General features: G+C 47.2%; 1 protein-coding gene across 2 annotated transcripts; it reads left to right on the plus strand.

Moving 5' to 3' along the window:
- The first annotated feature begins 538 nt into the window (after positions 1 to 538).
- On the plus strand, positions 539 to 8436 carry med29 (mediator complex subunit 29). Of its 2 annotated transcripts, none has more exons than XM_033014293.1 (5): positions 539 to 622; positions 686 to 900; positions 3891 to 3949; positions 4875 to 4959; positions 7472 to 8436. In XM_033014293.1, the coding sequence occupies exons 1-5, from the start codon at positions 559 to 561 to the stop codon at positions 7685 to 7687; spliced, it is 639 nt and encodes a 212-aa protein (XP_032870184.1). In that variant the 5' UTR covers positions 539 to 558; the 3' UTR covers positions 7688 to 8436. The 2 variants fall into 2 exon arrangements, with proteins under 2 accessions (XP_032870184.1, XP_032870185.1); XM_033014294.1 differs by having other exon boundaries at positions 539 to 621; positions 700 to 900.
- The last annotated feature ends 4623 nt before the right edge of the window (positions 8437 to 13059 follow it).

Genomic DNA, 13059 nt, shown 5'->3' on the forward strand with positions numbered 1-13059 from the left:
TCGCCTCTCAGTCTGGAAAAGGGTCTCAACCTGAAAAAAATCCACGTCTCCATGTTCCCCAGAGATGCTGCTTGCCCCCTGAGTTGCTGCTCCAGCGCTTTGTGAGTGTCTGGGCTGGAGCGACTCAGCGGGTCGGGCAGCGTCTGTGGAGGGCGGTGGAATGATGGATAGCCCCGCCCAGCGGGGTGATTGACGCGGCGGGAGGCCAATGGGAGAGCGAGGGCGGGGTTAGTTGAGCGCGGGGGCGGGGTTAGATGAGCGCATGGGCGGGACTAGTTGACCACGGGGGGCGGGGTTAGATGACCGCGGGGGCGGGGTTAGACGAGCGCGGGGGGCGGGGTTAGAAGAGCGCGGGGGGCGGGGTTAGATGAGCGCGGGGGCGGGGCTAGTTGGCAGAGAGGAGGCGGGGTTAGATGACCACGGGGGGCTAGTTGGCAGGGAGGAGGCGGGGCTAGATGAGCGCGGGGGCGGGGCTAGTTGGCAGGGAGGAGGCGGGGTTAGATGAGCGCGGGGGCGGGGCTAGATGAGCGCGGGGGGCGGGGCTTGGAGCTGGGGAAAATGGCGGCGCCGCTGAACCAACAACAGCAGCAGCTGCAGCAACTACAGCAGCAACTGGCGGCGGCACAGACTCAGGCACAGACCCAGGCACAGACTCAGGCCCAGACTCAGGCACAGACCCAGGCACAGGCCCAGACTCAGGCCCAGACCCAGGCACAGACTCAAGCCCAGGCCCAAAGTCAGGCCCAGCAGCAACTCGCCCAGGCCCAGCAACTGGCTGCAGCTCAGGCCCAGGCCGGGCAGCCGGCGCTCACACAGCAGCAACAGCAACAAGCCCAGCAACAGGACGACTCGGTGGCCAAGTTCAAGCTGCTGATCCCGCAGCTCAAGGACTCGCTCCAGGTACTGGCATCCGACTGTGTGTGTGGGAGGGGGGATCAGAGGTCAAGGGGATCCACTGTGTGGGATCAGAGGTCAAGGAGATCCACTGTGTAGGATCAGAGGTCAAGGGTCCACTGTGTGGGATCAGAGGTCACATGGATCCACTGGGTGGGATCAGAGGTCTAGGAGATCCACTGTGTAGGATCAGAGGTCAAGGGTCCACTGTGTGGGATCAGAGGTCACATGGATCCACTGTGTGGGATCAGAGGTCAAGGGGATCCACTGTGTGGAGCCAGAGGTCAAGCGGATCCACAGTGTGGCATCAGAGGTCACAGTGATCCACTGTGTGTGATCAGAGGTCACAGGGATCCACTGTGTGAGATCAGGGGCCACAGGGTTCGACTGTGGGAGCTCTGAGGGATCGACTGTATGAGATCATAGGTCAGAGGGATCGACTGTGGGATCAGAGGACTCATGGATTGACTGTGAGAATCAGATCTCAGGGGATCCACTGTGTGGGTTTAATGGATATTTATTGTCACATGTGCAATTAAATATTACATAGTGAATTGAATTGAATACCTTTATTGTCATTCAGACCTTACGGTCTGAACGAAACTTCGTGCCTGCAGTCATACATACAATCATACAATAATAAACAACAATAAACACAAATTAACATCCACCACAATGTATCCTCCAAGCACCTCCTCACTGTGGTGGAGGCAAAAAATCTTAGGGTTACTTAAGTTCGTTTTGCATATAATGCTGCCTGACTCATCTTCATCGAGTTCAAAGTCTGGATCCCCACGTGTTCGACCGATCCGTTCCATCAACCCAGTAGCCAGGTTCAAGCAGTCAAGGACTTGCTCCAGGTACTGGCCGTGGGTCGGAGGGAACGACCGTGTGGGAATCAAAGGTCAGGGGGGATGTGGAGGAAGGAACTACAGATTACACCAAAGATGGACACAAAATGCTGGAGTAACTCAGCAGGACTGGCACCATCTCTGGAGAGAAGGAATGGCTAACATTTCGGGTCAAGACCCGTCTTCAGACTGAGAGTCAGGGGTGAGGGAGACACATTTAAATAAGGAAGTGTAAGGTGTGAAAACAAGACATCAAAGGGGACGGGGTTCAAGGAAAATTATTGTTAGCTAGGAGAAGGTGATAAGGAAGCATACAGAGATAACATTTAATCAGGGGACGGGTCAGACTGGTCGGAGAACTGGGAAGGGGGAGGGATGGCGAGAGAGGGGTAAGCAAGGGTTACTTGAAGTTTGAGAAGTCAATATTCATACCGCTGGGGTGTAAGCTGCCCAAGCAAAATATGAAGGTTCGACTGTGTGGGATCAAAGGTTCAATGGACATTGTCACATATGCAATTAAACATTACACAGTGAAATTCCTTTTGCATATAATGCCACGCCGCTATGTGTGGGGCCATTTCACCGAGTTCAAAGTACGGATTGTTCAAGAAGGAACTGCAGATGCTGGAAGATCGAAGGTACACAAAGTACGAATCAAAGTACGGATTCCCGCGTGTTTGTTCTTCCGGAGCAGCTCTGTCGCCCACGACCGGCTCGGCTTGCAAATTATCATCTCTCTCCTCTCCTTGCTGGCCATTTTGTGTCCCGGGGTCAACCTCCTGCAGCCTACCTAAAGGCGCTAGAGGCATTACCCAGGTTCACCTTACTACCAGCCACTCCTCTCTACACTTGATATGGCCAAATGCAGGCAAAGACCCAGATCCTGTCTAATTGAATTTCTTGAAGAGGTAACAAAATGTATTGACAAGGACAGTGCAGTTGATGTTGTTTAAGTGGATTTCATGGAGGCCTTTGACAAGGTCCCACATGGGAACTTGATCCAAAAGGTTCCAGCCCTGAGATCCCAGGGCAAGTGGCAGATTGGATCTAAAATTGGCTTGGTAACACGAGGCAGAAAGTGATGGTGTGGGATTGTTTTTGCGTTTGGAAGCCATTTAATCAGTGGTGAACAAGAGGAATCAGTGGATAAAAATGTTGTATAAATAAACGCTCATACATAAAGGTGATGAGTTGTGAATTCCTTATGGGTGAATTTCCATACCCTGAACCGCTGTAATGTGTGGGGGGTGGGGGGTTCTCTGCACAGCACTTAACTGGTATCTGGACAAGTACTTGGATATGAAGGGCAGAGATAGATATGGGTCTAATGCAAGTAAATGGAGTTAGCATGTATAACTATCCTGATTATCATAGACAAGGGGCCAATGAGCCAGTTTCTGTGCTCAATACCTCTAATAGATCTGTAACACTTTATAATAAGATATTCTTTGTGAATGTGTCTCAGTGCAGCTTGGCCCTTGACATGAATGGAAAGTGTTTTCTCTAAGATACACAAGACGTTGTCTGGTTGGAAAGGGTACAGAGAAGATTTACGAGGATGTTGCCAGGACTCCACGGTCTGAGCTACAGGGAGAGATTGAATCAGCTGGGACACTGTGCATTGGAGCGCAGGAGGATGAGGGGTCATCTTAGAGAGGTGTATAAAACCATAAGAGGAATAGATCGGGTATTCGCACAGAGTCTCTTGCCCAGAGTAGGGGAATCGAGAACTGGAGGACATCGGTTTATGGTGAAGGGGAAAAGATTAAATAGGAAACTGAGGGATAACATTTTTCACACAAAGGGTGGTGGGTGTATGGAGCGAGCTGCCAGTGGAGGGAATTGAGGCTGGGACTATTGCAACGTTTAAGAAACAATTAGACCGGATAGAACAGGTTTAGAGGGATATGGACCAAACGCAGATCGGTGGGACTAGTGTAGATGGGACATGTTGGTCCGATGGGCCTGTTTGCACTCTGTATTTCCAATGGATGAGTGGGTGATGCTTCATGTCATGGGCATGTCAGTAAGATAGATCCCGTATTTGCAGGCAGGAGATGCCTGTCACCGTGTTCTGTAAAAGCTGTGTCTCATGCTGTATCTGGACCTGTCTACTTTACAGAGGAGTTTGTGTTTACCTTCTAGAATCTGATGAGGATTGCGGCCCAAAACCTGTCCCAGAACACTACAATTGACAATGGACAGTGAGTATCCCTCTTTAGATAAACGAGTGGTCCCGTTTATTTGTGGAATAATGTGTAGGAAAGTTGCAGATGCTGGTTTAAACCAAAGATAGACATAAAAAGCTGTAGTAACTCAGCGGGTCAGACGGCATCTCTCTCTGGAGAAAAGGAATAGGTGACGTTTCGGTTCGAGACCCGAAGACCAAGTCTGAAGAAAGATCTTGACCCAAAGTGACACCTATTCCTTTTCTCCAGAGATGCTGTCTGACCCGCTGAGTTACTTGTGACAACAAAGTATCTTTGAATCATTGGAAGCAATTAACCTCGCCCCTGTTAACTGTCTGCTGCATGGCTGCCCTAAGTTAACGATATTCCAAAGACGCTTCCTGACTACGGTTTAATAACTGCGAAAAAACTTATACTTAAATTCCGGAAAAAGATAACAGTCCCCACAGTGAAGATGTGGATCACAGAAATGACCGAGACACTACATTTAGAAAGAATAAGGCTTGTTTTGTCTGACAAATCTCAATTTTCCAAAATATGGTCTCCTTTCATTGAATTTCTTCAACAACAGAATGGTTGAACACAAATGCAAAACCGATGCTGGGGTCAGGTGAGCAGGTGTAGGGAAGGGTAGTGGGATATATCTCCGCTTTTTTTCTTTCACTTCTTCGTTCATTCAGGGATTTTTCTTCTTTCTTTTTTTCGTATCTTTTTCGAAATTCTTTCTTTTCTTTTTCCTTTTTTCTTTCTTTCCCTTTTCTCCTTTTTCCGATTCACTTATTAGTTTATAAAATGTTAAAACTGAAGCAGTACGAAAATTGTATAATTGTTATGTCGATTACTTTCTCCTTGTGCAATTGCTTCTAATAAAATACATTTTTTTTTTTTTAAACTGTCTGCTGCATATATTCTATATTCTGATTCAAACTTTACCCTGCAGGAAGAGCAATGATACCGCATTACAACGCTTCGATAAGAGTCTAGAGGAATTCTATGCTCTGTGTGACCAGGTGGAACTGTGTCTGGTGAGTGGAATTGAAATTCAATACCTGGATTGTCATTGTATATATTTTATTTCAAACGTGTAAATGAAAAAAAGTTAAAAACAAAGCAAAATAACAATTAAATTAAATGAACAATAAACCTATACACAACTCATTGAATATCTTTTCATCAACATCACAGATTAAATCTTACATGTTCGAAAAGGAGTAGGAGGAAGTATATACTTATTTATTCCTACCCCTTCTCCGCTACATCAATTAATTCATAAACTTTCATCTCATCTACATATATATACACACATACACAAATACATACATACATATATCCATACATAAGCTACATACATATATACACGCATGTGCACGCATACATACATGTATACAGTTTTTAAACAATTATCATAATTCTATGTACAACACAAATATCACACTATGTCGATAAGCTAAAACGTAACCGTCATCACAGCCCTTCCTCATTCTGATACCTCTGGAAAATATTTTTTTTGCACTTCTTCTTAAACTGAGTACCACATCCAAATCATTCCACAATTTCACAATAGAACAGGCTCTGCTCATACCCAAAGCGTCACGGATCCGTGTGCTCCAGAGAAGCTGCGTGACCCTCCCAGTTGCTCCAGCACTCTCCACCAGCAGTGCAGCACTCGCTCGGTACAAACCCGCCAGCAATGCAGCACTCACCAATTCAGCTGTACCAGTGGCGCAGCACTCAGTGTGGATACACCAGTGGTGCAACACTTACTTGGTGCTGATCTGTCAACAGAAGGACATTCTTGCCATAGAGGGAGTACAGAGAAGGTTCACCAGACTGATTCCTGGGATGTCAGGACTTTCATATGAAGAACGACTGGATAGACTCGGCTTGTACTCGCTAGAATTTAAAAGATTGAGGGGGGATCTTATAGAAACTTACAAAATTCTTAAGCGGTTGGACAGGCTAGATGCAGGAAGTTTGTTCCCGATGTTGGGGAAGTCCAGAACAAGGGGTCACAGTTTAAGGATAAAGGGGAAATCTTTTAGGACTGAGATGAGAAAAACATTTTTTACACAGAGAGTGATGAATCTCTGGAATTCTCTGCCACAGAATGTAGTTGAGGCCAGTTCATTGGCTATATTTAAGAGGGAGTTGGATGTGGCCCTTGTGGCTAAAGGGATCAGGGGGTATGGAGAGAAGGCAGGTACAGGATACTGAGTTGGATGATCAGCCATGATCATATTGAATGGCGGTGCAGGCTCGAAGGGCCGAATGGCCTACTCCTGCACCTATTTTCTATGTTTCTAACAGTGCAAGTCTGAAGAAGGGTCTCGACCCAAAACGTCACCTATTCCTTTTTTCTCCGATCCACAAGTTATTCCAGCTTTTTGGGTCTATCCTTGGTTTAAATCAGTATCTGCAGTTCCTTCCTACACAAACAGTGTAAAACCTGCTCCATGCAGCTTCACCAGTGGTGCAGAGCTTGCTCCATGCAGCTCCACATGCAGCACAGCGCTGGCATTATGCAGCTACGCCAGTAGTGCAGCTACTCACTCAGTGCCGGATTCTGTCCTGTTTTATAATTGTAGTTCTGAAGGTTTAAAGAGAAGCCAAAGTGGTGAACGAAGAAAAATTGTGTCCACCTCCAGCAAGTGTAGCGATAAGAGGCAGGACCATCAGCGATAACATCAGGAAACTCTCCAACATGTGGAGGACGCTAAAGGTTGCAATGCACTTCCACCTCTGGCAATGGACATTGTGTTTATTTTAATTTTATGTATGTGAGATTGACATATCCAACAAAGAACTTCTGGTGGCATATAAAATGGAGTTAGTTCCCAGATTAATCCAGTCGTCGTTGATTCCCGGAGTGTGTCCCGAGGTGTAATGTCTTACTCTCGTTGCTGTTTCGTCATGAGTGGAGGGAGAAGAATGTGTTGAGTTCCTACTCCTCCCATTGATTTCTGCACGTACAGGATTAGACTCGACTGCACAGTTTAGATTTTAGTTTATAGTTGATTGCAGAAACAGGCCCTTCGGCCCACCGAGTCCGTGCCGACACTAACACTATCCGACACACAAGCGACAATTTCCAATTTTTACCAAAGCCAATTAACCGACTAAACATGTATGTCTTTGGAGTGGGAGGAAACCGGAGCACCCAGGAAAAACCCACACTGATTACAGAGAGAACGTGCAAACTCCGTACAGACAGCACCCGTAGTCAGGATCGAACCCGGGTCTCTGGCGCTGTAAGGCAACAACTCTACTGCTGCGCTGCCCAGAATGCTGTAGCCTGTGGCCTTTGTCAATCAATCAATCAATCAATCAGTTTTATTCGTGACTTGCACATAAAGTGCAAGTGAAATGAATTTGCCAGCAGCAGTACAATGAAAAAGAACACACAAAAATGCAACAAAATCTTTTTAACACAAACATCCACAAACAGCATTCATCACTGTGGTGGAAGGCACAAAATTTGGCCGGTCCTCCGTGTCGTCTCTGTTCCCACTGTCGCTGACCGTGTCCCTTCCTTTGCAGAGGCTGGCGTTCGAATGTCTATCCCAGAGCATTGACAGCGCGAAGCACTCGCCAAACCTGGTTCCCACGGCGACCAAGCCCGACACGGTGCAGACCGAGAGCTTGTCCTACGCCCAGTACCTCAGCATGATCAAGTCACAGATCTCCTGTGCTAAAGACATTCACAACGCCCTCCTGGAGTGTTCGAAGAGGATCGCCAGCAAGGGGCAAATCTGACCGGCAATGCTTTTACAGTCCACAGTCCGACTCTGGAATCTCTCGAGTTGGCATTTCCATGGACCTCTGCCATATCAATGCGGGTGTTGTGTGAGTGCTGGGATGTTCAGGCATCCCCCATTCCGTTGTCTACCTGTTTGGTGTATCGGTTCTCTGAACCTCCACCCGTCTATGGTTAACATCCCGTGCTATGATCAGTTCCTGTTTTCCCAGCGGGGTTAGGGTCATCAGTGCCATAAGCAGTCCTGTTTCTTCTTGGTTTCTTGGTCCTCCAAAATATTCCAAATGGAATTTAAACTGGAGGTGGCGGAGGGAGGACTTAAGCCAGAAAGTGTTTTTGGGAAGAAAGAGCTACCTTAAATGTAGTTGCACCTGGTTGGGTAAATATAGTTGGGTGAAGACTATTCCATGCTTTAATTGTGCGGGGGAAGATTGTTCCATCATTCAGAGTGATGCTGCATGTTCTTCAACTTTAACAAGCTCCGCTTGCCTCTGACTCTAAGTGGCGATGCCTGACATGGCAAATTCCAGCTCACCTATCTGCGTGTACATTGTGGTTCGTTGAGGATGACGGCACAGCTAAATGATTTCTTCTCCGCTCACAGTAAGGAGTGTTGGCCTCACAACCCCTTGAGTCTTTTCCACGATTTACCTCTGGATCACAGCTGTTCTGCATCTTAGGTGGACACAAAATGCTGGAGTAACTCAGCGGGTGAGGCAGCATCTATGAAGAAAAGGAATGGGTAACGTTTCGGAGACCCGAAACGTTACCAATTCCTTCTCTCCATAGATGCTGCCTCACCCGCTGAGTTCCTCCAGCATTTTGTGTCTACCTTCGATTTTATCCGGCATCTGCAGTTCTTTCTCACACATTTTGGCCTGCATCTTAATTCTGTTTGCTGCATATCAAATTCTACCCTGACCTAATAAACACACCATTGGGTTGAACAGCATCCACGGTCTTTGGGGGAATAGACAATAGGTGCAGGAGTAGGCCATTCGGCCCTTCGAGCCAGCACCGCCATCCAATGTGATCATGGCTGATCATCCCCAATCAGTACCCCGTTCCTGCCTTCTCCCCATATCCCCTGACTCAGCGTTTCCGCTGACTCCGGAAGGTGGTTACTTGCATGAATTAACGATCTGACGAGCCAAGCTCGGAGGCCCTAGTTCTCCACCATCCACAGTCAATAACTTGTTATATTATAAAAAACTTTGTTCAGCTCACCTTCAGTTTCTACAATGTGATTTAATCTCTCCACAGATAGACACAAAATACTGGAGTAACTCAGCGGGACAGGCAGCATCTCTGGAGAGAAGGAATGGATGACATTTCGGGTCGAGACCCTTCGAAGAAACGTTGCCCATTCCTTCTCTTCAGAGATGCTGCCTGTCCCGCTGAGTTACTCCAGCTTTTTGGGTCTATCTTTGGTTTAAACCAGCATCTGCAGTTCCTTCCCTACATATTTATCCTCTCCACACCTGTTGTCCTGATCGCAATGCTAATCCTAGCTGCAGCAAGGCTCTCTGACACGGCGGCTGTAGAGGTTGATAGCTGGGACATCCCGGGACCTCGGTGGTACAGTGCATTTGTTTGTCTGACTTGATGCCGACAACGGGTTCACAGGGTGTAACGATGTCTCGCTGTTGTGGAACAAAGTGACTCAAGGCTCTGAATCCTTCAGCAAACACCAGCGTGATCTCCATGTTAATCCCAGGACTGCTGTTGACATTCTCTGCTGACATTCTCTGACATTGACATGGTTGCTGACTGATTCACACTTGAACATTGTACGAGAGAGACAGACTGATATAGACGGTGACAGGTCTCAGTTAGCCTGATTACAGACAGCAGCCCATGTTTCGGGCTAATTTCTGTAATAAAGTGACTTGTGAACCTTAAGAGCCTGTCCCACTTACGCGATTTTTTCCGGCGACTTGTCATAGTCGCAGCAGGTGGCCGAAATTTTTCAACATGTTGAAAATCCAGCGGCGACCATAAAAAAGGTACAACTCTATGGGCGACTACTCACGACCATACAGGAGTCACCCCGCGACAAGTTGCGTAAGTGAGACAGGCCCTTAAGGCAGCAACTCTACCACTACGCCTGATATGGATCTGTCTGCACGTATGGTTGTGAGTAGTCGCCTAAAGAGTCCTACCTTTTTCTGGTCGCCGCTGGATTTTCAACATGTTGAAAATTTTCAGCCACCTGCTGCGACTATGATGGGTGCCGCCGAAAAAAATTGTGTAAGTGGCACAGGCCCTTTAGTATTTATACTAAATGCTTTGTGCAAGTTGCCTACTGCTCTTTTACGCTGGTGATATCGTAATATATTTGAAGAGGGTTTGAAAGCAGTGTGGAGGACAGGGTTGAGGAAAATTCATGTTATTTACATCATCTATACATGACTGTGACCATTTATCCCATCACTCCCTCCTTGATGTTCTTGTGTATGGTCCGATTTACCTCGATAGCATGCAAAATAAAGTTTTTAATTGCATCTGTGACAATAATAATAATAAACCAAGCCAGATGCTCCACGTCAATGCCATTCACACAGTGGTTTTCATGAAATCAGAACTGTTTCTACCAGCCGACTCTATTGTCTCTCCAAGCCCCCAGGTTACAGAGGCAGGAAGGAAGCAGAAATGTGATACGCCTGTTCAGTGTAATCTTTGTGATTGCAAGGTGAATGTAACAGGTAAACCAACTGATACCGATGCATGAGAAACAGGGACAAACTGGATCTAAAGATAGACACAAAGTTCTGGAGTAACTCAGCGGGTTAAGGGGCTGTCCCACTTGGACGTCATTTGCGCCTCATTTACGCGTCAGCACAGCCGTCTGGTGCGCGTGATGTCATTAGAATACACTGCGGCGCGCGGCAGGACGTTGTCGCACAGTGACGTAACCATGCGTCACCACGCGATACACATGAGACGTCGGGTTTCCAGCGTACGACGCAAATCCGTCAGCGTGCGTACGCAATACGTCACGCAGGTGTCACGCAAGGATTTCGTTCCTGTACTAAATCCTGGAGCACCGCGCGCCACCCCATACGATTCCACGTCTCACCATGCACAATGAATGGGCGACCTAATTTACATATAACACGTAAATGGGCTGCAAATGACGGCCAAGTGGGACCGGCCCTTAAGGCAGCACTGAAGAAGAGTTCCGACCCTAAACGTCACCTATTTTTCTCCAGAGATGCTGTCTGACCCGCTGAGTTACTCCAGCACTTTGTGTCTATCTACGGTATAAACCAGCAGTAGGCATTTTCTTCCTACACAAACTGGATCTAACATTGGCTTGGTAACAAGAGGCAGAGAGGGTAATGATAGGGTTCTTTGTCTTGGGACGACAGATGGCACAATGGGCTAAGTGTTCGGCTGGCAACCGGAAGGTAGCCGGTTTGAATCCCGCTTGGAGTGCATACTGTCGTTGTGCCCTTGGGCAAGACACTTCACCCACCTTTGCCTGTGTGTGAATGTGTGTGAGTGATTGGTGGTGGTCGGAGGGGCCGTAGGCGCAGATTGGCAGCCACGCTTCCGTCAGTCTGCCCCAGGACAGCTGTGGCTACAGAAGTAGCTTACCACCACCAAGTGTGACTGAGGAGTGAATGAATAATGCGATGTAAAGCGCCTTGAGTATTAGAAAGGCGCTATATAAATCCCATCCATTATTATTATTATTTGTCTGCAGAGCTGTACATCACGTCGACATGGATCATCAGCACAACAGACCGTTAGTGTTTATTATATACATTGGCAATTTGGATATGAATGTAGGAGATTGGATTTGTAAATTTTCAGCTGGCATGAAAATTAGATGGTGAGGAGAATAGTCTTCGATTACAGAGAAGATTGGTTGATCTGATACGTCACGAGGCACGGAAATGTGTTCTTTCAGCAACTTCCTGTCTTAACTGTTACTCAAAACAATGTTGTTTTTCTTTCTCATTTCTGCCTCAGGATCCTTGACCTGAAACATTAGCTGTATCCCTGTGAATGTGTATGTCTGAGCATGATGCCATTCTGGTATGTGCTTGTTTGTAAGAATGATCCTATTTCTGAATGAGTGTTAGCGTGGGCAAGTTTCCCAGTGAACATGTTTCTATTTCCCTCTGTGTGTGTGTGTGTGTGTGTGTTCCGTTTCAGTTACGTGCCTTCCGAGCTTGTTTCCATTTCTGTTTGTGTCAGTGCACAAGTATGTTCCATTTGTGTATTAAGCAACTTGTCAGTTCTCTGCCCATCATTGTGTCAGAATGACCACGTTTCTATTTGCGCGACTGTGAGTCAGTTTGTGTGAGTGTTTTCATTTCAGAGCGTGCAATTCTGTGTTTCTGTTCCTGTGTGTATGCGATTCCGTTCCGTGTGAGTGCGAGCGTGTGTTTCAAAGGTCTTTATTGTCACGTGGACCAATTAAGGTACAGTGCTATGCGATTTACCATACAGCCATACTAAAAAAACAACAAGACACACAACTACATAAAAGTTAACGTAAACATCCACCACACTGGATTCCCCACATTCCTCACCAATAAAGTCTAATTTTCCCTCATTTTTCTCCCGTGGTCGGAGCAGTCAAACCATCCGTCAGGTGATCGAAGCTCCCGTGTCTGGGCGATCGAAGCTGCTGCGGCTTGGAGTTCCCGAAGTCGGTCTCTGATCAGGGACCGTGAGCTCCGCGATGTTAAAGTCTGTAGGCCCCCACGGTTGGAGCCCCAAAGTCGATCCCGACAGGGGTGGCGAGCTCCGCGATGTTAAGACCGCAGGCTCCCGAGGTGGAGCTCTCAAAGCTGGTCTCCAGCAAAGGCCACCAATTCCACGATGTTGGGCCGCAGTGTGGACGGAGATACGATACGGAAAAAAAATCACATCTCCGTCGAGGTAAGAGATGAGAAAATGTTTCCCCCAACCTCCCACCCCCCACATAAAACAAGCTAAAGAACACTAGAAACATACATTTAACACATACTAAAAAAACAACCAAGAAGGAAGAGACAGACAGACTGTTGGCGAGGCTGGTGTGTGTGTGTGTGTGAGCAAGTGTGTGTGCCAGCGTGTGTAAGCTTGTATGTGAATGTGACTCCGTTCAGTGTTGCGAGCGTGTGTGTGCATGCACATGTGTGTGAGCATGTGTTAACATGACTCCCAGTCCACTTGTGTGCACAGGTTAGCGTTTGTCTTGTTTCCCTTTCTCTGTCAGCGGCCACGTGATTGTATGTGTTCACTCTGCAATCTTGCCCTGAGCATCATATCTGTAGCTCAGCTGCTGCATGCCAGGGTGGGGAAGCTGTTGGTGGAACAGCACTGAAATCATTGACGCTTATGAATAGTTTGGGGTTTAGGGCGTTGCTCAGTT

The sequence above is a fragment of the Amblyraja radiata genome, chromosome 41, assembly GCF_010909765.2.
Source record: "Amblyraja radiata isolate CabotCenter1 chromosome 41, sAmbRad1.1.pri, whole genome shotgun sequence".
Classification (NCBI taxonomy): domain Eukaryota; kingdom Metazoa; phylum Chordata; class Chondrichthyes; order Rajiformes; family Rajidae; genus Amblyraja; species Amblyraja radiata.

Coding starts and splice junctions, on each gene's coding strand:
- med29 (XM_033014293.1), top strand. CDS start 559: ATGGCGGCGCCGCTGAACCAACAACAGCAGCAGCTGCAGCAACTACAG. Junction 901..3,890: donor AGCTCAAGGACTCGCTCCAG/GTACTGGCATCC, acceptor TTTACCTTCTAG/AATCTGATGAGGATTGCGGC. Junction 4,960..7,471: donor ACCAGGTGGAACTGTGTCTG/GTGAGTGGAATT, acceptor CTTCCTTTGCAG/AGGCTGGCGTTCGAATGTCT.